At 32.4% G+C, this 23,272-nt stretch overlaps 1 protein-coding gene across 3 annotated transcripts in view; it reads right to left on the reverse strand.

Moving 5' to 3' along the window:
- CSMD3 (CUB and Sushi multiple domains 3) overlaps positions 1 to 23,272 on the reverse strand; it is a 611,954-nt gene that overhangs the window by 39,702 nt on the left and 548,980 nt on the right. For 2 of the 3 annotated variants that reach the window (XM_061994596.1, XM_061994594.1), the window contains 7 exons: positions 22,558 to 22,752; positions 21,383 to 21,556; positions 13,534 to 13,707; positions 11,671 to 11,844; positions 10,102 to 10,287; positions 5,872 to 6,045; positions 294 to 476 (listed from right to left, as the gene is read on the reverse strand). In XM_061994596.1, the coding sequence (XP_061850580.1) occupies positions 294 to 476; positions 5,872 to 6,045; positions 10,102 to 10,287; positions 11,671 to 11,844; positions 13,534 to 13,707; positions 21,383 to 21,556; positions 22,558 to 22,752 (1,260 nt within the window). The remainder of the gene's footprint in view (positions 1 to 293; positions 477 to 5,871; positions 6,046 to 10,101; positions 10,288 to 11,670; positions 11,845 to 13,533; positions 13,708 to 21,382; positions 21,557 to 22,557; positions 22,753 to 23,272) is intronic. The other variant, XM_061994595.1, reaches the window with a different exon arrangement.

Below are 23,272 nucleotides of genomic sequence, written 5' to 3' on the forward strand. Positions count from 1 at the left end.
ACAGAGGAATGTGAAGAAATCAACAGTTCAGTATACAATACAGTTCTTAAAACCTTTAAAACAAACACCATGGACACCAAGAACAGATTTCATCTTGGTTACCTGATGCAAAGCCATTGTTATGGTGTAACAACCTACTTGAAAAAAATAAGAGTCTGTCCAAAATCAAGAGTATTACAATAACAACAAAAAAATTGAAATGCAAAATTGATTTTCTGAATAGCATGCTTAAAAATAGTTTAAGAAAAAATTAAAAATTGGTTTAGAAGTAGAGTGGATCTTCTGTGATTTACCTTTGCACTCTGGTTGTCTTCCTGTCCAACTTCCATTGGCCATACATGTCCGTTCTTCTGAGCCATGGAGGATATATCCAGTATCACAGCTGAAATGTACTGTGCTTTTAATTTTAAAATTGCTTTCTTCTCTAGACCCATGGCCTGGGATACCTGGATCACCACAGGAACCAGCTGTATCACCTAGAAGTTATAGTGCCAAGATTAGAAAAAATATGAGATATTATTGTGATACTGCATTTAAAAGACACGTTTCTATGCATTATTTAGAAAAAAAAAGTCAATGTGTGTGAGTCACTGTAATTACAAAATTACTTGGTTCTCAAATAATTTCTATTCACTTATTTTATATAAATACAAACAGAATTATAATTATCTCCAGATTCCCCTTAGATTTTCTTAAATTTTTGGTAAGCGAATCATCAAACAAGAATAGAGGAACAAAAGGAAAAAAAAAACATTGGTAATTTTTCATTTAAAACACAGAATTCAGAGGAAAATCAAGGTTCTGTAAAAGTGTTAATAAAATATTTACTATTTTTATGGTATCATCAGAATTATCTGTTTTATTTTATACCTAGTTACACAAATACAGAAATATTTTGAGCATCAGATAGAAAAATTTAATTCAACTATTGAACATCACGTTATAGGTTCACATTAGTGACAATTATATTAAAAGACTTTTACAAATTACATTAAGAAGGCTTTCTGTAGAATCACCATACTGTTCTGGTACTTATCTAACTTTAATTAGCAATAATAAAAGAAGTTCTTACATAGAAGTAGTAAAAAAAATTTGCTTCAAGTACCTAGAACACTAAAAGTGACAAACTCACTATCTAAAGTTCTATGGGAAGAAAGACACTGTAGTTGTACAAGTAGGTGAAAAACAGAGCTTCCCTTGCATTAATTGGCATTATATGTGTATAAATACACCATTTGAGTAACTGGTTGGACACATTTCTTTGCTAACAAAAACAGATACAGAAGTGAATAGTGAAAGGAAGTAAAGTAGAACTAGCTTACTTTGCTTTGAGAATTACAGTGTACAGGCAGATCATACGTCCAAGAAGCTTCACTTACAAAGTTAGGTCATGTGCCAGTTTGTAGATCATACTACTGTTTATTTCTTCATTTAGGCCATGCTTCTTTCTTTCCCCACAAAAGTATTGAAAAATAATGTAATTAAGCATCTCATAGGAGATTATCTGCACAATTCCTATAGACTTGTGGGAAGAGAATGCAGCTATGGAGCCTCAGTCTGAAGGCACATCTGGAGAGTCAAAGAAAAGGGCAGAACTTTGCTTCGAAATGCGAAAGAGAACAAACCTGGCAGCTCATATTACCTATCCAATCCTTTACTGGAGCACCTGTCAAAGCTGACTAATAGTGAACCACTCTGTTGAACTGAGGAAACAATTTTATCATTACTTAACTAAGATTATATGGACATCGTTTATTTGAGAATTATCAAATAAACTAATGTGGTAATGAGTATTACATTGTGAACTTTTATAGTATGTTTGTACAGAAAGTACACGGTCATCTGTATTTTAATGCTTTCAGAAACAGCAAATGAATTCAAGTAAGTGTGAAAGCTAGATGACTGTTCAAAATTATAGACTCAAAAGTTTAAGCTACTCTGTTTATCCATTTCATTGTGTGACACAGATCAGTAAATCAGCCTGCTAGCCCTCTTTATAAAGAACTTGTAAATAGTTCCAACTTATCCTAAGTAAAAGTATTTTATAAGCTTTCAGAATACTGAACATTAAAGCTACTTGGATGACGTAACATCTGTCTAGCTTGAAAAGTCTGATACTTATTTTAACAATAATTTCAGCATCTCCTAGATGAAAATATTTTGGGGGAAATACATATCTTACATTTTCCAGTATAATTTATTTATACTCTGAAGAATTTTGAGACAGAGCCTATTAATTATTCCATACTTGTAAAGTCTCTAAAATAACAGTTAATTTTTTGGCAAGTTGCTTGGTATTATGCCCAAAATAAGTTTATTATGGATTTTTTTTTCCTATGCCAAGTAAAAAAAATACATATTCCTCTTGTAAATGAAATCATGTGTTCTTTCCTAATGTGTAATTATTACTGTGAATTATTACACCTTTAATCTTAGAGAGGTTAACCACTAGCTCTTTTGATTGAAGGTTACAGAAATAAGTTTTCTAAATGAGTAATCACATCAGGAAGTGACAGTGATATAATCAATGATGTCATATAATATATAATAACATAACATATTTTTATTGCCTCATGCAGAGATTCAGCTAAGTGATTTTCACAGTCAGTTATGAGCCATCCTTCACCCATATGTGAATATGAAATTCTCAGTTAGCATTTAATCTTAATGAAAAGGAGAGCATTAAGATCAATTCAGTAAGTACACAATCATTGCTGCACTTAGAGGCAATTCTAAGTTGCTGTTAATGTCTAACTCCAGCTCATATGCATGTGATCACTGTAAACTGTGTTTCTGAATACTAAGAGATATAAACGGAAAAGGACAACTCCTTCAAGCTCTGGGATGTGAAACATCAAGAGCCATGTAACAAAAAGTAAACTCTTAGGGATAATGTGTTAAAAGATTGTTACCTTATGTTCACTGACCTAGCATTTCTGTTCAAATTGTTTACCAGATATCAGAAACACAAGTATTCTCTAACTTTTGTTTCTCAAACAGTCTCTCTTATTTCTTACTATGATAACCAACCAAAATGCAGTTTTAGGCTTTAATATGCATTAAAATGAAGAAATCAAATTAACAAAGGTAATAATGAAAGCTAATATTTTCATGTATTTTACATACAAAACATGGAAATATTGTAATGATAAACTGCTAATTAGTTTAAAATGACTCTGCATTGCAGATATACATTTTGAAAATAAAGTCCGAAAGGTGTGCCAAGCTAGAATTGTAGTCTGCTACAGTACAGCTAAAGAAAATAAGTTTTTATCCTGTCACAATTTGATTCGCTATGTTTAGCATTTGAATCAATGTAAAAAAAAATTCTTCATGTACTCAGAAAAGTTCATTAAATTTGAATAGTTTCCTATCTGTGGATACAAAAATCTTCCTCAGAAAAAAACCCTAATTTTCAAGTACCTTCCTTAATTCCCATCATTGTTTATTAATATTATTTTACATTAAGCTTTAATTTTTGGTGCATAGCTCTAAAGTGCAAAGGTTATAAGAGCTTGATCACTGTTCCCATTGTGACAATTTTCCCTCTGATGTTATTGATGGAATGATAAGGGATTAAATTAGGTGTTCACATTTTCTAGTTCCTAGAATAAGATAGAAACATTTAGATTATCTTTTTCTGCAATCGCTTCCTAAAAGTTTGCAGTGGAAGCTTCAGATACTGAAAACTTCTTCCAATCCTTTGAAATTAAGTGCAAGATTTTAACCAAGAATCATTATTTTAATATCTGTATAATCATTAATAATTCCTGTGATATGGACTGTAAAAAGAATGCATGTTCTGAAGCTGTAGCTGAAATAATCAATTTATACCTGGAGTCACTACAGAGATGAAGGCAGGAAGGAAAAAAAGAAGTGAGATCCCACCTGGAGTACTCTATCCAGTTCTGATGTTCCCAGTATAAGAAATGTATGGACCTGTTAGAATGGGTCCAGAGAGAGGTCACAAAAATGATCAGATGGATAGAGCACCTCTCCTATGCAAAAAGTTTGAGAGACTTGGAGATGTTCAGCCTGGAGAAGGTTCCTGGGAGATCTTACTGTAGACTTTCATTATATTTATAATATATAAAAAAGATGGGGAGAGACTTTTTGCCGAGGTCTATATTGACAAGACAAAGCAATGGTTTTGAACTGAAAGATTTTTGGTTTAAATTGGACGTAAGACATATTTTAAAATTAGGGCTATGAGATACTGGAACATGTTGGCCAGAGAAGTCGTGGATGCTGCATTGTTGGAAGTGTTGAAAATCAGGTTGACACAGGGCTCTGTGTAAACTGATCTATTTGAAGATGTCCCTGCTCATTGAAATGCAGTTGGACTAGATGATCTTTTGGGGTCCCTTCCAATCCAAACTATTTTATGAGTCTATGTTCTATCGAATAATGTTCCTGTCATGGCTGGAGGATTGGATGAGGTGATTTTTTTATTCAAATTATTTGACAATTCTACAATTTACTAATGCTGTAAAGAACATTGGATTTTTAATGTGAAATTGGTATAGTGGTACTGTCTATTTACATATTAGGTTATTTTTCACCTCTTGCTTTGGCATAGTTGCAACTTCCTTAAAAATATGTCACTTGTTTTCTTCCTGCTTTTTGCCTTTGAATACAGTACAAAATCCCACTGATTTTTTTAAACTCTGAAATGGAAACATGAGGCTGGCAAAAAAGAACCTTTCTCTAGTATTTACTGAGTATTAAAAGTGATAATATGATTAATCTCTATCACAATCTGTTGTTTACATGCTTGTTGTGGTTTTGTCCAGCTGGGGACAAAAAGCCATGAGGGTGCTCGCTCATTCCTCCCGCTCCTGGCGGAGCAGGGAGGGGAACCAGAGAAAAAGGGGAAAAACCCGCGTAGGTTGAAATAAGAATGGTTTAATAGAACAACAGTAAGAAGAAACAAGTTCAGGAAAAAACAGTTTTAACAGTAAATCAGGGGATATACAAAAGGAATGGTGCTCACCACCCAGGATCCGACACAACCGCTCCCCACCGGCAGCCGAGCTTTCAGCGCTGCCCCCTACTAGCTCCCTGCCTATATGTACTAGGCATGACGTCAGTATGGTATTGAATATCTGTTGGCCAGTCTGGGTCAGTTGCCCATGTTGTGCCCCTTCCTACTTCCTCATCTAAGTTAACCCTATCCTAGCCCAAACAAGGACAATGCTCTAAGGTAAGAAAGGGGATTTAGCCAAATCCCAAATTACTGTGTGACTTGGATTTATGTTTTTCATTTTATCACTGCTATTAAAGTGAATCAAACTGAAATTGTGAAACAGACTATTCCTAAGTGTTAAGTTGTTCAGAAAACATAACTCTGTACAGGGTAAATCTTTTACAAGGATTAGATGGTGTTCCCTCAAAAACTGAGCACCCTATCTTGAAATGATGTGGATCTCACTTGGCCTTATTATAAATATGGATGTTTTAAGCAATTAAGACGTACCTGAGGAGTCATCAAGTCAGTAGAGATTTTTAAAGTTTATAAAATAAATTAATCCATCATCTTTTTACAGCAGTGACATTAAAAATATTTTCAAAACAAACTGGTTCCTGTAACAGTCTATTGAACATACAATTTCCTGCTTGTATTAAATGTCAATGAGAAAAGTGGGTGTCAGGAGGTTGGGGTATCCCTTTTTTTCTATTGTATCTAGCAACAGGACAAGGGGTAATGGGATGAAGCTGGAACTTATACTTATTTTGGTTTTACTTTTTTCACTTTGATTGAGGTAATAATTCAGTCTTATGCATGATTTTTCCAGATTTTAAAATGGTCTTCTGACAAAATAACAAATTCAAAACAACCTCAAAGCACTTTCCTTTATTCAGAAATATTACCTGAGCAATGAGGAAGGGATCCACTCCAGTGTCCATTTAACTGACATGTACGAGACGACTGTCCTAACAGCGATCGTCTACCTGTGCAGCTATAATGAACAGTAGACCCAAATGTATATTTATCTCCAGACAGGATCGCGTTAGGAGGAATGCCAGGATGGCCACAGTCAATCACTACAATGCATAATTATTGGAGATAAAAAACAGTTATTATCACTGATCAAACAGTTTGTAGTTCTCATTTTCAAAACGTCACACAAAAACTTTGAAATTTTTATGCTTTGGGAGAGGGGGGCACAACATGTGATTAAAAATGCAAAATATATTACAGAACAAAAACTATGAAACAAATGTTTGGAGATGTCAAAAAGGTATTTGAGATACAGGTGTTAATGTCCAAAGGCACTCATTCACTAAGTTGATCACACAAATACACAGTTGTGCATGTACTCTTCAAAGACAAAAACAGAGGAAGACAGTATCTGCCAAAGTCACTGATGAGAGGGAGAATATGCAGACATTCATCTCTCATCCACTGATCCCAAATCATTGGTAATGACATCTATTAGGTTAATGAGATTTTTTTTGCTGAATTTTGCTATGAATCTTAAGGCTAAGATACTAATTTCATATTTGAGCTTTTAGTTACTTAAAACATGGTATTGCATAAGTAAAATAATGGTTTACAGATTTTTAACATATTCCTAGGAAACATCCATTGATAACAATTGCACAGAGAATTTCTATAGAATCAAATCTTAGAAATCAACATAAACTCCCTATCACTTGTGTATTGAGTAAATTTTTAGCAATAGCTGCTATTTACGTCCATGCTGTGAACATATTTTAGTATTGTCTTGATATTTTTATTATTTCTACTTACAGATTGTACATAAAGATATCCAACATTTAGCTTACATACACCTAAGTGGCTTAAATCTCACAACATACAGAACTTCAGGAAAGTAAATGGGAAAATTTAGTGTAATCTTTTGTCCTTTAGTTGCCTCTTATACAGAAGGTTATGATGAGTGGCTCTTTCTGTAAATGGTCAAAATCATTATGTTTAAAGAAAAAAAAAACAGGCTAAATGATAGAAACCTGACCTAAACTCAATATAACGCCACTGAAGTAATTCATTAACCTTCTATCTACTGGAAAGTTATATAAAGAACAGAGAAGCTATCTTGACTAGCTCAATATAATAAAAAAATTTTAATGAATGAAGACTGAGGCAAAGTTGTTGAGTACTTCAGCCTTCTCACTGCCCATTGTTTCCAGTTTAACAGTCTTGCTCATCAAGGGTGTACACTTTCTTTCACTTTCCCTTTTTGGCTGACATAACTGTGGAAATCCTTATTACCCTTTGCATCAATTGCCAAGTTCAGGTACATCCATGCCCTGGTTTTCCTGACTCTACGTCTACACAACCAGGCAGTGTCCCTATAATTTTCCAAGGGTACTTGTTGCTGCCTGTGCATTTCCTTCTTGCCTTTCAGTCTGATCAGAAGCTTTTGAATTATCTGTGCTGGTCTCTTGACTTCCTTTCTTGATTGTTTACACTTGGAGACCAAGAAAGCATCCTTAAACGTCTGTCAGTTGATGTAGTCCTGTAACATCACATATCTGCACAGTAACTTTTTAGAGCTGTTTAAATTTACATTAAGCTTCGATTCAAATTTAAATAACAAATAATACAGGAAGAAGAAAAATAAAAGAGAATAATATTATTAATCTTCAGAATGCGTAAAAATGTCAGGTTAAATTATACTCATTATTATGGACAATCATCAATCAATTTCTGTCATACCAAAACCTCACTTCCATTAACAAAAATCTCAAACATATTAATAATTCTTCTGCCAGTGTTACAATTTAATGGCTATTTATTTTTCCCTGAAAAATCCCAATAAACAAAACACTCACTTAATTCTGTTTATAGATGAGATATCTAACATTCTCAAAAAACCAAAAAGAAATATAAATTCACATCCTCTTCTGGCAAAATATGATGACATATCAGTAAAGTTAAAGCATTATTAGTGTAATGCTTGATTAAATTTACAAATACTATACCCTAATTCTTCAGTACTGAGTTAAAAAGTACACTTGAAGTTTCTTCTATCTGTATAGTTGTCAAAAATTCTTATAATTCTTTGTCACAGCTGGGTATGGTTGTATAGATCATATCATGAGGGAAGAAATGACAGGATAAGGTGCTGCAATAGAATTACTGAGAACATGGCACATACACCCATAAAAAATTAATCTACAGTCTTTGAGTTTCAATCTTGAAAGGTATGGATTGCGTATACTCACATCTCAGTAGCTTGAAAACAACAAATTGTAGCATGTCCATCAGAAATAAACTGAAAATACTTTGCATTAAAAAAATCCCACCCTGATAAAGTCACTGGAATTATTTGAGCTATATTGTCCAAATATACCTTCCATTTTAAGTATATTTCAAATTTATTCTACTAGCAACATGTGTATAAGTAGTGTATGCCTCAGAAAATCTTTAATTCGAAGTGGGTGCATTATGATCAAGGCCAACACTGAATTCTGCTGTTTTCAGGATTTTTAGTAGCTACAAGACTAGCCACAACACATTTCAAAGGAACTGAGTCCCTTAACAGGTGAATAACTTTTCCTTTGCTACCGTGTCTCTATTACTCTACCAATATTTCAAAAAGGATATATATTTTTCAAAATTAGTCACAGACAGATTGAAATCCATATAGGTCAAAGAAAAAAAAAAAAAATCCAGCTTGGGCCAAGGAAAAATATCCAGCAAGATTTGTATTTCTTTTCCATTGCTCTTATAGTGAAAAAAATGCTCAGACTACTAAATGACTGCCCTGCAAATCTCCAAAGGGAAAAAACTTTCTAAACATTCTAGGAGCTGAGAGGCTCATATAAAATATATTCAGTAATTGCATCAGAGTAAGTTTTGTTAACTTTTATAATCGCAAAAATCATGAATAGTGCCTAGGTTAGAATTCATTGACCTCTATATATAAATGACACAAAGCTGAGGATGCCCTTTCAGAAGTACAGATATAAGACTCATTTCCAAAAGTCAGCTAAAAGAGTAAAAACTATTATTAAATTACTTGTGAATATTCTGAAAGAAGACTGAGATATAAAACAAAAGCAGAAAGAAGTAATCTTTGCATTTTTATCTTAAGAATTTCTTCCTCTTTCGAGATACGTTATTATAATGTTTACCTTTCTGAAATGGCAATGGTAACTTGTTAGACTGTCATAAATTTAACTGCGACTTGCAATCAAGCTATTCACGCCTTCAAAGACAGTGACAACTTCCAGAACTAAAGGTTTCAATAACAATAATGATTTTGAAACATTTGCAGAACTTGAGAAAACGTAATTAAGGAAGACTAATAAAAATAACACTGAGAACTAATATCTCCAGGATTGCAAATATCGGTCTATGATTCCTGAACTAGAACCATTAGCTTAATCTTGAGAAAATATAGCTTCCAGCTTTTTCCAGAAATTTTGATCCTAAAGCAAAATCTTTGTCCTAGAATTACAGAGAACTTTGCAAATTTGGTCTGCCAGCCAATTAAAAACCTATGAAACATCTGTAACCATATTGACATCACGGTTAGAAAGTTGTTTCGATTAAAGCCAGTCTCCTTGTATTGATCGCTTGTCTTTAGTGGATAAGTTGCATATATCTATGATGTTCAGGTACATATGGTAGTATGGTAAGTTGAGGACACTTTTGGTGCTCTACAATTCCATTACAATTTGTTTAATGTCTTCATAGATAGACTGATCTTGCTGTTGTCCCAAAAAAGTCCAGAAAGTACTACAGTGACATAAGTCAATAATTGCATACTATAGTTTTTAATTTTCAGTGTGATTATAGCTTTGTGACTAATGGAAGACACGTATTGGCAATTCAAATGGATATGTTTTGACCTTCCATCCCTGCTATAATAGATCACTGTGCTGAACTACTCAGAGACGTTTGTTTCAGTTATTGCCCTTCCCAGTGTTTCTGTGGTATTTGCTATATACAATAACAATATAACTGTGTTACTTCAGTTGTAACTGAGAACTTTCATCATTACTACACACACACACAAACGTATACAAACAAGTTTCTAACTGCTGTTATGATACTGATGGAAATGGTGTATAAAATAATACCTAGTCTAGTCCACATTCTTTGTAGAAGCACACACATTATCTACTTACTAATGCACTCGGGTAGAGGTTTGTCCCATTGGCCATTTGGTTGACAAACTAAAACTGAAGAGCCAAATAAAAAGTATCCAGGATTACAGTCATAAAATACCACTGTGCCATACGTGAAATTTCCATGTTCAATTTTACTTTCTCTTATAGAATTTGCAGGAATTCCAGGATCAGAACAATTGACCACTGTAAAGACAAAAAGCACATACTTGAGAATCATACATATATAGTCTACTAAAGTTGCCTTTAAATGGTTTCCTATCCTTTGCATGAGAAAATTCCAGTGTGTTGATATCCTGATTTTATATACTCTGATTTTATATTTAAAATAGCTGCTTTAACAGGGGAGATGGACTAAATGATCTCTATAGGTCCTTTCCAACCTCTACCAATCTACAACTCTGTTTTACCAGTCTATGATATTATGTTAAAGGCAAATTCAGGAGTGCATAGAACAAAATCATATTAATTAGAATTTTTTTCACTGCATATTACAGACATGACTAATAATGTTCTAAAAGAAGATGAGATTTTTAAAGTCTGTCCTAAAACTAGTAGAAGATATCATGATTGTGTAACATTTTGAAGAGTATTTAGTGATCTCTACAGGTCAGTAACATATCAGGCAGTCTGGAACATTACTCTGTAGTGCCACAACACCAAGGTGATTTATAATAACCAGACTGAAAATTAGATTTATGAGGTACTGTGTATTAACAGTACCTGTTTAGTATGGTATTTTTTTTTAATTCTCCAAGTTTTATAGACTACTTGGCAACATTGCTTAAAGCAAAGTGATCAGAGTGGAGAACATCTATTTGAAGAAAAATAAATAAAATTACTATAAATATATAACATGACTAAAGTTGTATATAGATAGAAATACATAGAAGCTGCTGGGAAGACACTGAATAACTATCAATACAATTTCCTTATATGTGCAGCTGAAAGTACCTTTTTTCTGAACAAGAATAAAGAAAACACTTATAAAGCAGGTAACAACAGACTTTAAAAAGGGAATGGTGATAATTTTTTTCTAAAAGTGCTTAATAAAAACTCAAACGGAATTAATTTCACATTATTATCTGAATTGAAAGAATTTTAAATATAATATCCAGAAGTGTTGAAAACTAACCCAAATGGATCATGCTAACAAAAGAGAATAAAAATTTTATGAAAATTCAAATAATAGATATGTACAAGGCAAAAAGTATAAGGATTTTATGCACATATTAGAACTATCTTTTCTAAAAATGAAGAGAACATTACTTCAGGATTTAAATTCTTACTTATCCCTGTATAATTTTGCTTAAGGAATTTGTAGAAATCATTTTAAAAAAAAGTTAGTACACATAATAAAGCTTCTCTGCAACAGTTATACCTGGCCACCTGAATGTGAAACAGAGACATCTAACTGAAAAATCATAGAATCATAGTATCGTGATTGAATAATTCAATGCCGGTTGGTAAGAGGCATAATTTTGTCTTGCAGTGTCCTTTTAGCTTCAGTCTGTTTTTTAACCTTAGTTTTCCAAGTAAGTTTCAAGTCTGTAAATCTCATATGCTTACCTTTGCATATTGGAGGTGGGTGACTCCACTGTCTATTAGCCTGACACTGTGCTTTGGTTGGTCCTTGCATAACGTACCCAATATTACATGAGAATGTCACAATATCATTGAAGTTGAAACCGTTTCCACTTGTTCTTCCATAAATCGGACTACCAGGGTGACCACAGCTAACGGCTGGCATAGCACAATGTAAAGAAACAAAAAGCAAATAGAGCATGCTGTTATCACTTGTTTACCTATTACTTGTTTACTTGTTACAACTTATGATAGAATAATAATTATAATCATTATATAATAGTATGATAAAGTTTTGATACTATGATATCAAGTGCTGTCTATGAAAGATTCACATTTCACACTGAATTGAATAAGAATTAAGATATATTTCAGTAATGTTCAAACACTTGCTTAATTATTTAAATCTACTGAACAGAATGTGCCATGCAGTAATCAAGGTAAATTAAAAAAAAAGTTTTCTGAAGAATCAGAAGAAAAATGAGCATTTATTTTCATTATATAGAGTTTGAAACAGAAATATTTCAGTGTATTCATCAGGTATTATTTCTTAGAAATACATGTTTGTATTGACTCACTGTTTTAACTTCAAGGCTAAGTACTTAGTGAAGTTGTAAATTTATGACTTGATATATGAAATACTATGGATATTGTGATACTTTTTCTTGTTTTTATAAAAAGAATGATTACAGAAGGTAAAGTTTCTTTTCTGTGCCAAAAAAATCACATGCAAAAAAATGAGGAAAATTACTTTTCTCAACCTAATTTTAAAAATGTATAAATGTAAAAATACTTTCTTATATATTTTAACAAAACTATATTTAAACACATAATCTCAAAAATTCAATTAAAATATCTAAAGTTAAATAAATAAAGAAATATGGTACTATTTCTCAAAAATGCATTTGAACCTTTTATCTGAAGTGGAACTATTCCTAAATATCTACCACAAAATTAAGAGGTAGCAGCTGTTTATATCTGCACATTGTCCTATATTCAAACAGCTATCTCCTGTTTGCTTAGAGGAAGAAAAAATGTCAATTTTCTCTGTTGTTAGCACATACTAAATATTCTTTTGTCGGTTCTAATATTTATATTAATATTTTAATTCAGAATTTCTTGATTAGCAGTTTCTAATTTTATTGCCTTAACAGTTACTTACATGGGTAATGAGTTAACATTAAGTATTATGATTTATCATTCAGATAGAATTCATTCATAGAAATAGAATATTTGGAGGTGTACTGATACAATTTCAATACTTTTATATTACTGAACTCAAACTACTGATAGTAATAATTCTTGAGAATCAAATTTTCCTAAATGGAATATAGCCTTTTCTGTTATTGCTTAATGTCATTACGTGTGATATATTCACACACTTTTCACACAAAAGGAACTCCATTATGAGAATATAAAAATGCCTCCTCTATGAGGAGGAGAAAAAAAAAAGTGTAAGTTTGTTAAAGCAAACATTATATTTATCAATGCCGATGGTGTAATTCAAGAGTATATATTTATTTAACTACCATAGTCAAAGTAAACATACATTAAATACTTCCTAGTGCCAAAGCCTTTTTCAATTACCCGAGTGTGTACCTCCCCTAAGAAGTTTAATGTTTAGATATAAATGACGGGTACTTAGTAGGAAAAAGATGCAATAGAACCTTTAAGTAACAATACTAAACCTCATTTGATAGCTGAATCACAGATTTTAGGTGACCACATAATTTTGAGGACCTGCTTAATTTTATTTTTTTTAATCAATACTATATTGCAAAGTTACTCCGCATCTTGTCTGACAAACATTCCTGTAACGTAAATCTGTGTGTTGCCATGCTTACTTACGCACACAGGATGGAAGCTGGCCAGACCAGTTGTGATCCTGTTGACATATTCGTACAGAAGAACCAATCAATCGAAAACCAGGACTGCACTGGTATACAACTGTGTCTCTATATCCATAATTTTCTCCAATTACTTGACCATTGACTATAAGATCTGGAATACCACAATGACCAGCTAGATTTTTCAAAGTAAATAAATAAATAGCACAAAGAAAAAAGTGGTCAGTAAATATGGCAGACAACTTTAAAAACGCCTGCTTATTTAAAACAAAAATTGATGAACTTTTTCCTTTATTATTTCTTTTTATCATTATATTGGGGAAAACTGCAGTATTGTATTTCTATAGGTTGAACTGTACACAAATAAAACGTTACAAAAAAGGCTAGAACAGTGTATCAAAGAGATTATCTATCATTTACATTATAAAATTTCTTTCAAAAAATATGATTAACTACATGTTGTTAAAATCTATAAAATTCTGTTACCTCTCAGTTTTTATTTGGTTAAAGTTAAACATAATGTAAATTAACATTACAACATTATATATTTAAAAAATCTTTTAAAATACACAATAATACAAATAAAAAGAATATAAATATTCTAAATATAAATCTGTTATAACCATGAATGCTTGTGGATGTTGTATATAGCCTTCTTATGAGAAAATTAACAAGTTAACTTATTAACATTAAGAATTTATTGTTGGAATCTGACTGTCTGGATTTCCTTCTATTCTTTCTCTCCCATTGATCTCAGAGGAATCCCAAAGAGACTAATGTTTGGGTTAAAGGCAGGCAGGCAGGCAGTGCAAATACATTCAAATGTCCTACGAGATATATTTTATTTACACTATGAAAGTCATAAAGAGACATTTTTTCTACAGAGAGTCTGGGAAAAAGAATCAACCATATGTCATTTGTTACTATTTTTCCTAATTAACTCTGGAAAATAGGCACTGTGATTCAGCAAATAATGTGGTAATGGAAGATCCTCTGAGACCAGTTGATGAAGAATCTGTGACACATGACAAAGAACTCGTTGCAAAAACAAGTAAGGCAAGCAAGAAGAACAAATGTTGTTTCAGCTAATACTGTACTGAAAAAAAACCCAAAACAACTTACTTCCCAAACTCCTCTGCTCTCCATTTCTCCTCTACTTATCCTAAAAAATGCGCCCCATGAAAAAATCCCCCAAACCTGGTGTTGCTAATAAGAAAGAAAATTTAAAAGTAATATACTTGGATTTTTTTTTTTCCTTTGAAGTTTAAATGTTCATAATACTCTAATGTAATTTTCAGCATTTTGCCTCATTCTTTCAGGGCTAAAAATTTCTTATAACACAAAAAAAAATTGCAATTCCTAGATTTTATTTTAAATTGCCTAGTAGAGTATTTCATTGTATGATTCATAATAAAACCATTTGAATTTACAATACGTGTAGTATGTGAACCTTCACACAGATTAAATTGATGAGTCTAATTTGACTTCTGTATAAGGAACAGGAGCCCAAACCTTGTACTGTTCAATGGTATATTCCCTTCTTTTTATCCCCTCTTCATTTCCCCCATTGTTACACAACTATCAGGCACGCTTGGCATTCGGTTTATATTTTCTGGGATAAGATGGCATAATACATGTTTTGCTCAGAGTACTTCTTGATTCTCCAGGAATGTTGTGTCTGCAGAGTAGATATTAGACTTTCTTAGACATACCATGAAGGGCTCAATTTCCCTCTACTATTATGTTTGTGATAGGATTTGGTTCTAGTTATTTTAGTGTCGCTTTATGGCAGTAGAGTGGAAGCAGAATATATCACCAGAAAGGTCAAGCTCTCTTTCCTGTTCAGAGGGAATAAAATTGAAGTGATTCAACACACCAAGTGACTAAACTTACACTTCAGTTTCTGCAGTTGTGTATGGACATGATAAAAAAAAAGTGCACTGCAACAGGTGAAAATCTCATCGCAAATCACCAGTAAGTCTTGCATTAATTTGTCTGTCTAGTCTGAGAAAATTTTAAATCACTTAAGATTCCCAGTCTCTTCCCCTCTTTTCATTGTCCTAAACCTCTCAGACCCTAGTTTTGACTTCTGCTTTTGACTTTTGATATTCTTTTTTGTCTTTCTTCTTTTATTTTAACATCTTCTGTTGACATAAGGGAGAGCAGATGTTGTTTACCTGGACTTCAGTAAAGCATTTGACATTGTTTTCCACAACCCTCACAGAATCACAGAATGGTAGGGGCTGGAAAGGAACTCTAAACATCATCTAGTCCAACTCTCTTGCTAAAAAAGGTCCACTTAGATCAGGTCACACAGGAACATGTCACAAACATTGCCAGGTTTAATGCTAAAAGGGCTTCGGCGTTCCTGGTTGCCACCCCTGCATGCTCTGGTAAGGTTCCTATACACTTCCCAAGAAACTAGGCCCTTTTTACACCTCTCAGAGTAGCCCTCCCCCACCAAAAAAAACCACATCAAAACATTCTCAAATGATGGGTTCAGCCCCTTTTGCTTGATTTTCAAAATACCATCTGTCATGTAGGTGCATATGGTAAGCAGTTCAGTGTGGTTGCTACTGAAAGTGTATGTAATGGTATACATGGTTCCTCCTAAGAGAACCTATGAGAACATTACTGAAATTTCCACTAATTTATAGAGCTGAACAGATTCCCTAAATTGCAATAAAGTCAGAGACTCATTAATATTTTCCAGAAGATTTTTCCTTGTTTGCTTTTTCTTTCCTACTCTATTTTATATACTCATAGAGATGGTCTCCCTTAGAGGCAATAAAGTCCTTTTACTTGTAATGGTTGCTATCACTACTTCTCCAATACAAAAAAAAAACAGCAAAGCATCACTATTCACAGCCATATACGGAAGAGTAATTATTACTCAATTCCTCTTCCATTCTGTTCTGGTTTTGTTGTACTTCTTCTAAAATTGAGGTGTTAATTTATTTTCCTCATGACTGTTAGCAGAATTCCTCCATTTTGTCATTTTTCTCTTAAGATACCTGTTAAGAAAAGGATTCCAAAATGTTCATTATACATTAGCATAAGCTCATATTCATTGTGGCATATCCCTGTATTTTTATGATCGATTCTACTGTTGTTTTTCACAGCTTCCATTTAAACTCTTATTTTAAGTGACTTGTGACAAATGTTTATTTCCTCCTATTAACATTCTGAAATTAATTTTTAAAGTGCCATTCAGTAGCTTTTGATGCTTTTCTTTGTGTATTATGAGTTTGCATCCACCTATCTGTCTGTCTATATCTATCTATCTATAAAGTAGTGAGTTTGGGGTTTTGAAGAGCTTTTATTATTGTGGAAAGTCTTCAAAGCTTTCAGATTACTGCTGATTTTTTGATAGTATGAGAAAACTAATCCTGCATATGTAAAGTTTTCTGAGAAACAGCTGCAACTTCTGAATGAGACATAGTTATTGCACAGTGGCATCAAAGATCAACTCTATTCCTTAATTTTCTCACAAACGTATCCCTAAAACCTTTTTTCATTCACTTGTATTCTACATATATCATCTACAATGCAATTGATACCAGTTTTGTCACACTAGTATAAATAAGGAATAATGTGTGATTTCAGTACTGAAAAAAATAGCACAAAACCATGATGGAAGAGAATTTAAAATCTGTTCTCATTTGAGAAATATGTAATAATTTTCCCAACTGAATCATTGTGGAAGAGGATCATTTTAGTTGTGAAATTTAGTACAATGAAACTGATTAAAATGCTCAAGTTGTTTGTTGCAAAAGAACTAGTTATCATTCAGTATAATCATAAGGTGTGGCTAACTGTCTTTTGCATTGAGATACCTAAATTATTTTTCCTAAATTCAATCCAGATAGAAAACTGGTCAGGAGCTAAGCTCCACAGGTGAAATGTTTTCACTGGATATCTAACACAAGTACAGCAAACTGAATGAGTGCTCTGTAAATATGAACAAAATCTGCAAGAAAAACCATGGCAGTTTGCTGAGAACAAATGTAAAAAGGGAAGGAAGGAAAAAACAAAGGACTAGTGAGAAAAAAAATGGGAATACTGCTGGGAAAACAAAGGTTTGAATATTGAGCAACAAGGTTATCTCCCTTTTGTGTGTGTGTTTTTTTCTTATTTATCAGGAAATTTGTTTTGCAAATAAATGAGAAAGCATTTAAGAATTACTGATTCTATTATAAATTTACAAAATAATATTCCGATTTTAAGGCCAATTACAAGTAAATATAAAAATTTAGTCACTTTGGAAGGCTACTGAAGACAAAAATACCACAGAACAATCAGGTAAGATTTGTGAGAAATATGTGACAGGGGAAGTCGTTCAAGCAGTAAGATCAGTATGGTATTTCTGATATGCATTTTACAGAATGAATGAGTGGGAAAAACCCCCAAAACCTCACCTTTTCATGGTACATTTCCAAATATAAAGAAGTAAAAGGCAGAACATTTACTATCATTAAGAACTGGGTTATAGATAGAGGAAGAGCTGAAATAAAATTAGTAAATATTACCCAAAATCTCCATTAAACTATTTACAGCAATTAGATTGCCATAACTGCTGTTATGGGGTGTGTGTAATATTCTAATACCCTAGTAATAAATATCTGACTTCACACTAGGTTGAGATTGTTGATTGTTCATTTTCAATGTCTTTATTTTTTCTCTGTATGGTAAGAGTGGGTGTAGTTAGGCCATAACATAATCCTTAATTTATGATCCAGAATCAAAAGATGGCACTTTTGTAAAGGTAATGACTGAATGCTACAAAGAAAGAGATTAAATGTTAAGGTTTTACTGAGTAACAGATTTGAGAGGGCAAATGATACACACATATAACATTCTTAATTTCCAGTTTGGCAAACTTTGAAAATAATATATAAAATATTATTAAGAAACAAAAGCAGTCAAAGAGAAGGAATGAAGGATACTAATAATGTATGAGCACCAAATAAATTACCTATCTTGTCATAAATCAAGCTCTAACAACAAAGAATGAGCCCATTAACTTACTCTTTGAACCTTTGAAACCTCAGCTGCAAATGAGGGTTTTTTTCTGCAGATTACTCTTAGAGATGCAAGAGCAGGAATAAATTAATATATAGCAGTAGTGAACGAAATCTAGATATCAATATATTATTGAAAAAAAGAGTTTTACATTATTATTCAACAAATATCATTCCAAGAACTGCTGATTGTTCCTAGCACATATGTAGGAAATGACAGCAATAGATTTTGGTAAATAAGGGAGAAAATATCAACAGATCTATTTTATGAATATATTTTGATGCCAAGAACTGAGAAAGAAAAAGGAATTAAGAAATGAAGGTTAAATGTAGTCCAATTGAGTTGATGAGGATGGATTCACAAGTAAGCTCACCAGCCAACAAAAAAGAAGCTTGCATATTCTTCCTCTAATATGTTTGACGGTTGAAAATCATCATTTTTCCCATCTTTCACAAGTTTTTAATTGATGTGATGTCTAAAACATCTTCTAAAATTACTTACAGTCATGCAACTAACACAACTGAGAGAAATCCAATAAAATTACGTACCTCCCAAAGAGAAGCATGAAACTTTGTACATTACATTAACAATCAGCAAAGTTCTAGAAAGAAATCAGAATGTAATGGAATAATGCAAAAAAAACATAGCTGCTTCTTTGAAGTATAAGAAAAGCAGGCTACATTTATGTTTCTTAGCTTCACTTTGTTTGGTTTTTTTTAACTATGTTTTCTGAAATGGTAACCAGGAAATATTTTAAAAGCCAACAATTGACCTCAAGTAAGTTCATTTCAGCCCATAAAGATCTCCACCACATCAACTTCTACTCACAGTCATTTTAAAAAATTATGCTGCTTTCTGAAAATGTCTGAGTTCCCTCTTGTCATGCTACACTAAACAAAACCAACTCCCAACAACAAAACTAGTCTTGATCCTCAAATCACGTTGTAATGATCTTATGATAGTGCTTCTATATTTAAACAAATATTTAAAAATATTTTTTAAAGAGTATTTTTTTCCCTGAGGAAAGGTTATAACAAAATACACAATTTGTCAGTCTCTTTTTATGACTAGGATATTCAATAAATTCTGTGTTTCTTGATGTTTCTCCGGGATTTATTACAATTTACAATTTCCTCAGAAATAGATTTAATATTTTCAGTAAAGAAAAACATCAAGCACAATAAATTGTGATAGGCTGTAACCTTGGAGATATGACAGTCATGGTTTTAGTATTTGTTACTTTATTTTTAAAGAATACAGTGGTGGGTTTTTTCATTTTTTTTTCACCATAAATCTTGTGAAACACTTATATAAGACTTCTAGAACAGAATTTCTCCCTGAGATGTCTTTTTTCTGTTTATTTTTTTCAAATTGAACATTGTTTCTTATCACCAGGTATCTAGAACAAGAATACTGATGTGGAACTCAATTTCCCACTACATTAAATGAAAGATCAAAACAAGATCATTACAGTAAAATGATTACTCATACAGTAGAAAATTGTTATTTAAGCATTCTACGGAAAAAAACCCGTGAGGTTCAGAAAGGAGGGCAAGATGCTAATCCCAAGTAGCATACCATTTTACTGGTTTTAGATTAATATTTCTCTGATTACAATTTTTACATTTATCCATACTTCAATAGCTGTAATCTTTCCAGACAAAGCAGTAAAAATGAGAAAAAAACAAGTCAGAATGTTAGGATTTTTAGATTTAAATGTTGATCTTACCAGACAGAGAAAAAGAAACAAGAAAATCAAACTTTTTTTTCCCGTTCTTTAACATATCTTTCATTTGAAAAGTGAAAAATAAACAAAGTCTGACTATTCCCCTCAGCTTTATGACAAGAAACATTGCAACTTCAGACTTGTAGCTTAAGAAGCAAAACTTTTGGTTATTCATGGGTCACTCAAATTAAGCTTAAGTGAGGTTCTGCACCAAATGATGCTGTATTAAAGAAGGAACATTAATTGGGATGGAGAGTAGTCTAAAAAGGTAAACGGCAATCTGCTCAAGGAGACATCGCACAAACCGCTATATTGAAGGCACTTATGAGTTGATATTCTTCTGAAAACCTCAGTTTATGGATATTCTTTTTTTCATACCCCCAAAAATGACAAGGAACAATACAACTTTCATATTGCATTCTAAAATCAGAACATTACCATAGTGTTCTAAAACTAAAATATTATTGAAAACAGAGTTAAAATCAATGTCACTACTGTTAACCCAAATCAAGCCAAAGATAAAATTAATGAATTAATAAAAAGGCCTGAAATTATTTCACCAAGATCACACTTTCATTTTATTCATAAACTGTTGTTTTAGTATTTTAAATAAGTGAAAATGCTGAAACATGGACAAATAACAGCTAATAAATTCTATAGTTTCTGGGTATTTATTTTATCTAGAAATAAAGCTGCAGTGCTCCTGTCAAAGTTTCCATAAACTTTTTTTCCCCCCTGCAAATGAACAGATTAATTCTAGAACATGATCACTGACTTCAGGTCTACTATGCTGATATTTTCCTGAGACTATGTCTTAAATCTGACACACCTGGACTCCATCAGTCTTGCTGTTTATATATTTACTTTAGAGACATACACAGGTTTTATATGTTAAGATATTGAAAATAGGATTAAATCTGTGGAAAGGTAACCATAGTTATAATTTAATAAGAAAAACAACCCAGCCACACACATTTTTAAAATGCAGAACAGTCTTCAATGTCTGTCCTAACAGAAAAAAAAAATCTGATTTCCTTTCCATTACTTACTTTATCTGCTACAGAGAAAGAAAATAGGTAAGTCATGACAGTAGTATCCATACCTAGACATCTTGTCTCAATTCCACTCCAGAGTCCAGAAGACAGACATTCTCTCACTGCAGAACCAACCAGCATGTATCCCGAGTCACAAGTAAAGATAGCTGTAGATCCATATGTGATTTGAGTCCCAATCTTATTCCCATTGGGAGGTATAGGAAGTTCTCCACAAGAAATAACTTTATTGCAGAAACAAAACAGAAACATGTAACTGAGTATCATAAACACACATACAATAGTACTTATCAACCAGTAATACTTATCAACCAGTCAATCAGATAAATAATTTAACAGCTTGAAGAATTTCACAGCATTTTGCTCTGTTGAAAAACACTATCACTTCCCCAGAAATAATACTTGAGTGGGGAAGGATCAATTAAAATTGCCTCTGTAAAGTTAAAAGTTCCCACCATTCAGAGTATTGTTTATTGCTATTTAATTACCTTGGGTTTATCAATGACTTTTTCTTAATATTGGAATATCAAAATCGTTACCTTTTAAAAAATGTTTCTTTGGGAAGATTTATCTTCTAGTTCATAATTGAGTACTTGCCCTAGCATTCACACAATATATTGTTATGAGTGAACAATGTGCATGGAATTCCTTGCTATTTATTTATTATTCAAAGCACCTTTCCATTTAAAATCGTAGCATTTCTTTAATAATTTTATTTTAAGAGTTAGTGAGAAGAACTTTATTACCAGTTAGCAAGATGGTGCATTGTCAAAAAGTGAAAGTAGCTAGTGTACTTTATGCTAAAAAACATATAAGTATTAATACTGCAAATAAAATTTCCCAAAATATAGTGAAAAATCTCTTAAAAAAAAAAAAAAAGAGATGCAAAGACATACATTTCATGTAAAATATCTATACACACAGCCAGAGATACAGATGCAGGCATATGCACAAAGATATAACAGTAACAGAAGTGAATATTGCCATTAACATAAAAAATAATGGCTAAATTATAAATAGAATTTCCAGAAGTGTGCTTACAGATACATCCTTTTCACCTAATAGATTTTATTTGTAAACAGTAGTCTTTGGAATACATTCTTATGCCCAAGAATTCCAATCAGGAAACTGATTCCAATATTTAATTAGTCAATTTCTAATTCACCCAAATAAAATACGTTAATATGAACTCTGTACATCAGTTGCAGATACAATATGTACTCACTTTGGCAGTAAGGCCTCTCATTTCTCCAACTCCAGGTCCCATTAGCAAGACATTCGATAGATGCAGGTCCCAAACCATAATACCCTGGGTCACAGCTGAAAACTACTTTTGTTTTATACTCATAATGTGAACCATTCACTATTCTCCATCTTCCATGTTCCAATGTAAAAGAATTGATGCTTGGACATGTAACGACTTCCAAAATAACAAAAACATATAGTTATTTGTGGCTTAGTAAAGGCAAATTAGGAAAGTCTGTATCATTATTAATTCAGAAATACATTTTAAACACAATGACACTATATTTGAAGAGCAAGGATGCATTTGAACTTGCACATGTCTAGCAGATATGAGTTCTCTTGTTTAATCAATGGCCCAGGTGAAGCAGTGATTGTCTATGCAGAGCTATCCTTTTGGTGTAGATAAGATCTGTGTTATGTTTGAACACACTGTAGGTTGGTGATCCTATCATACTATACAATAAAAATCACAATCTTTACTAAAATGTTACCTACATGTCAATGTAATACTTATTTTCTATCCAAGTAACTTCTATGAGATCTAAAGGCTGCACACTTGTGACACACACAAACACACCCATATCCAGGACATATTTTCAGCTGCTACATATTTTTATCTCGTGTCTCAATTCTATGTGTTATTCTTCCACAAAAAAAAAAAAAAAAAAAACCTAAACATTATACAAACCTGATCT

This window comes from Colius striatus, chromosome 4 (assembly GCF_028858725.1).
Source record: "Colius striatus isolate bColStr4 chromosome 4, bColStr4.1.hap1, whole genome shotgun sequence".
NCBI classification, from domain to species: domain Eukaryota; kingdom Metazoa; phylum Chordata; class Aves; order Coliiformes; family Coliidae; genus Colius; species Colius striatus.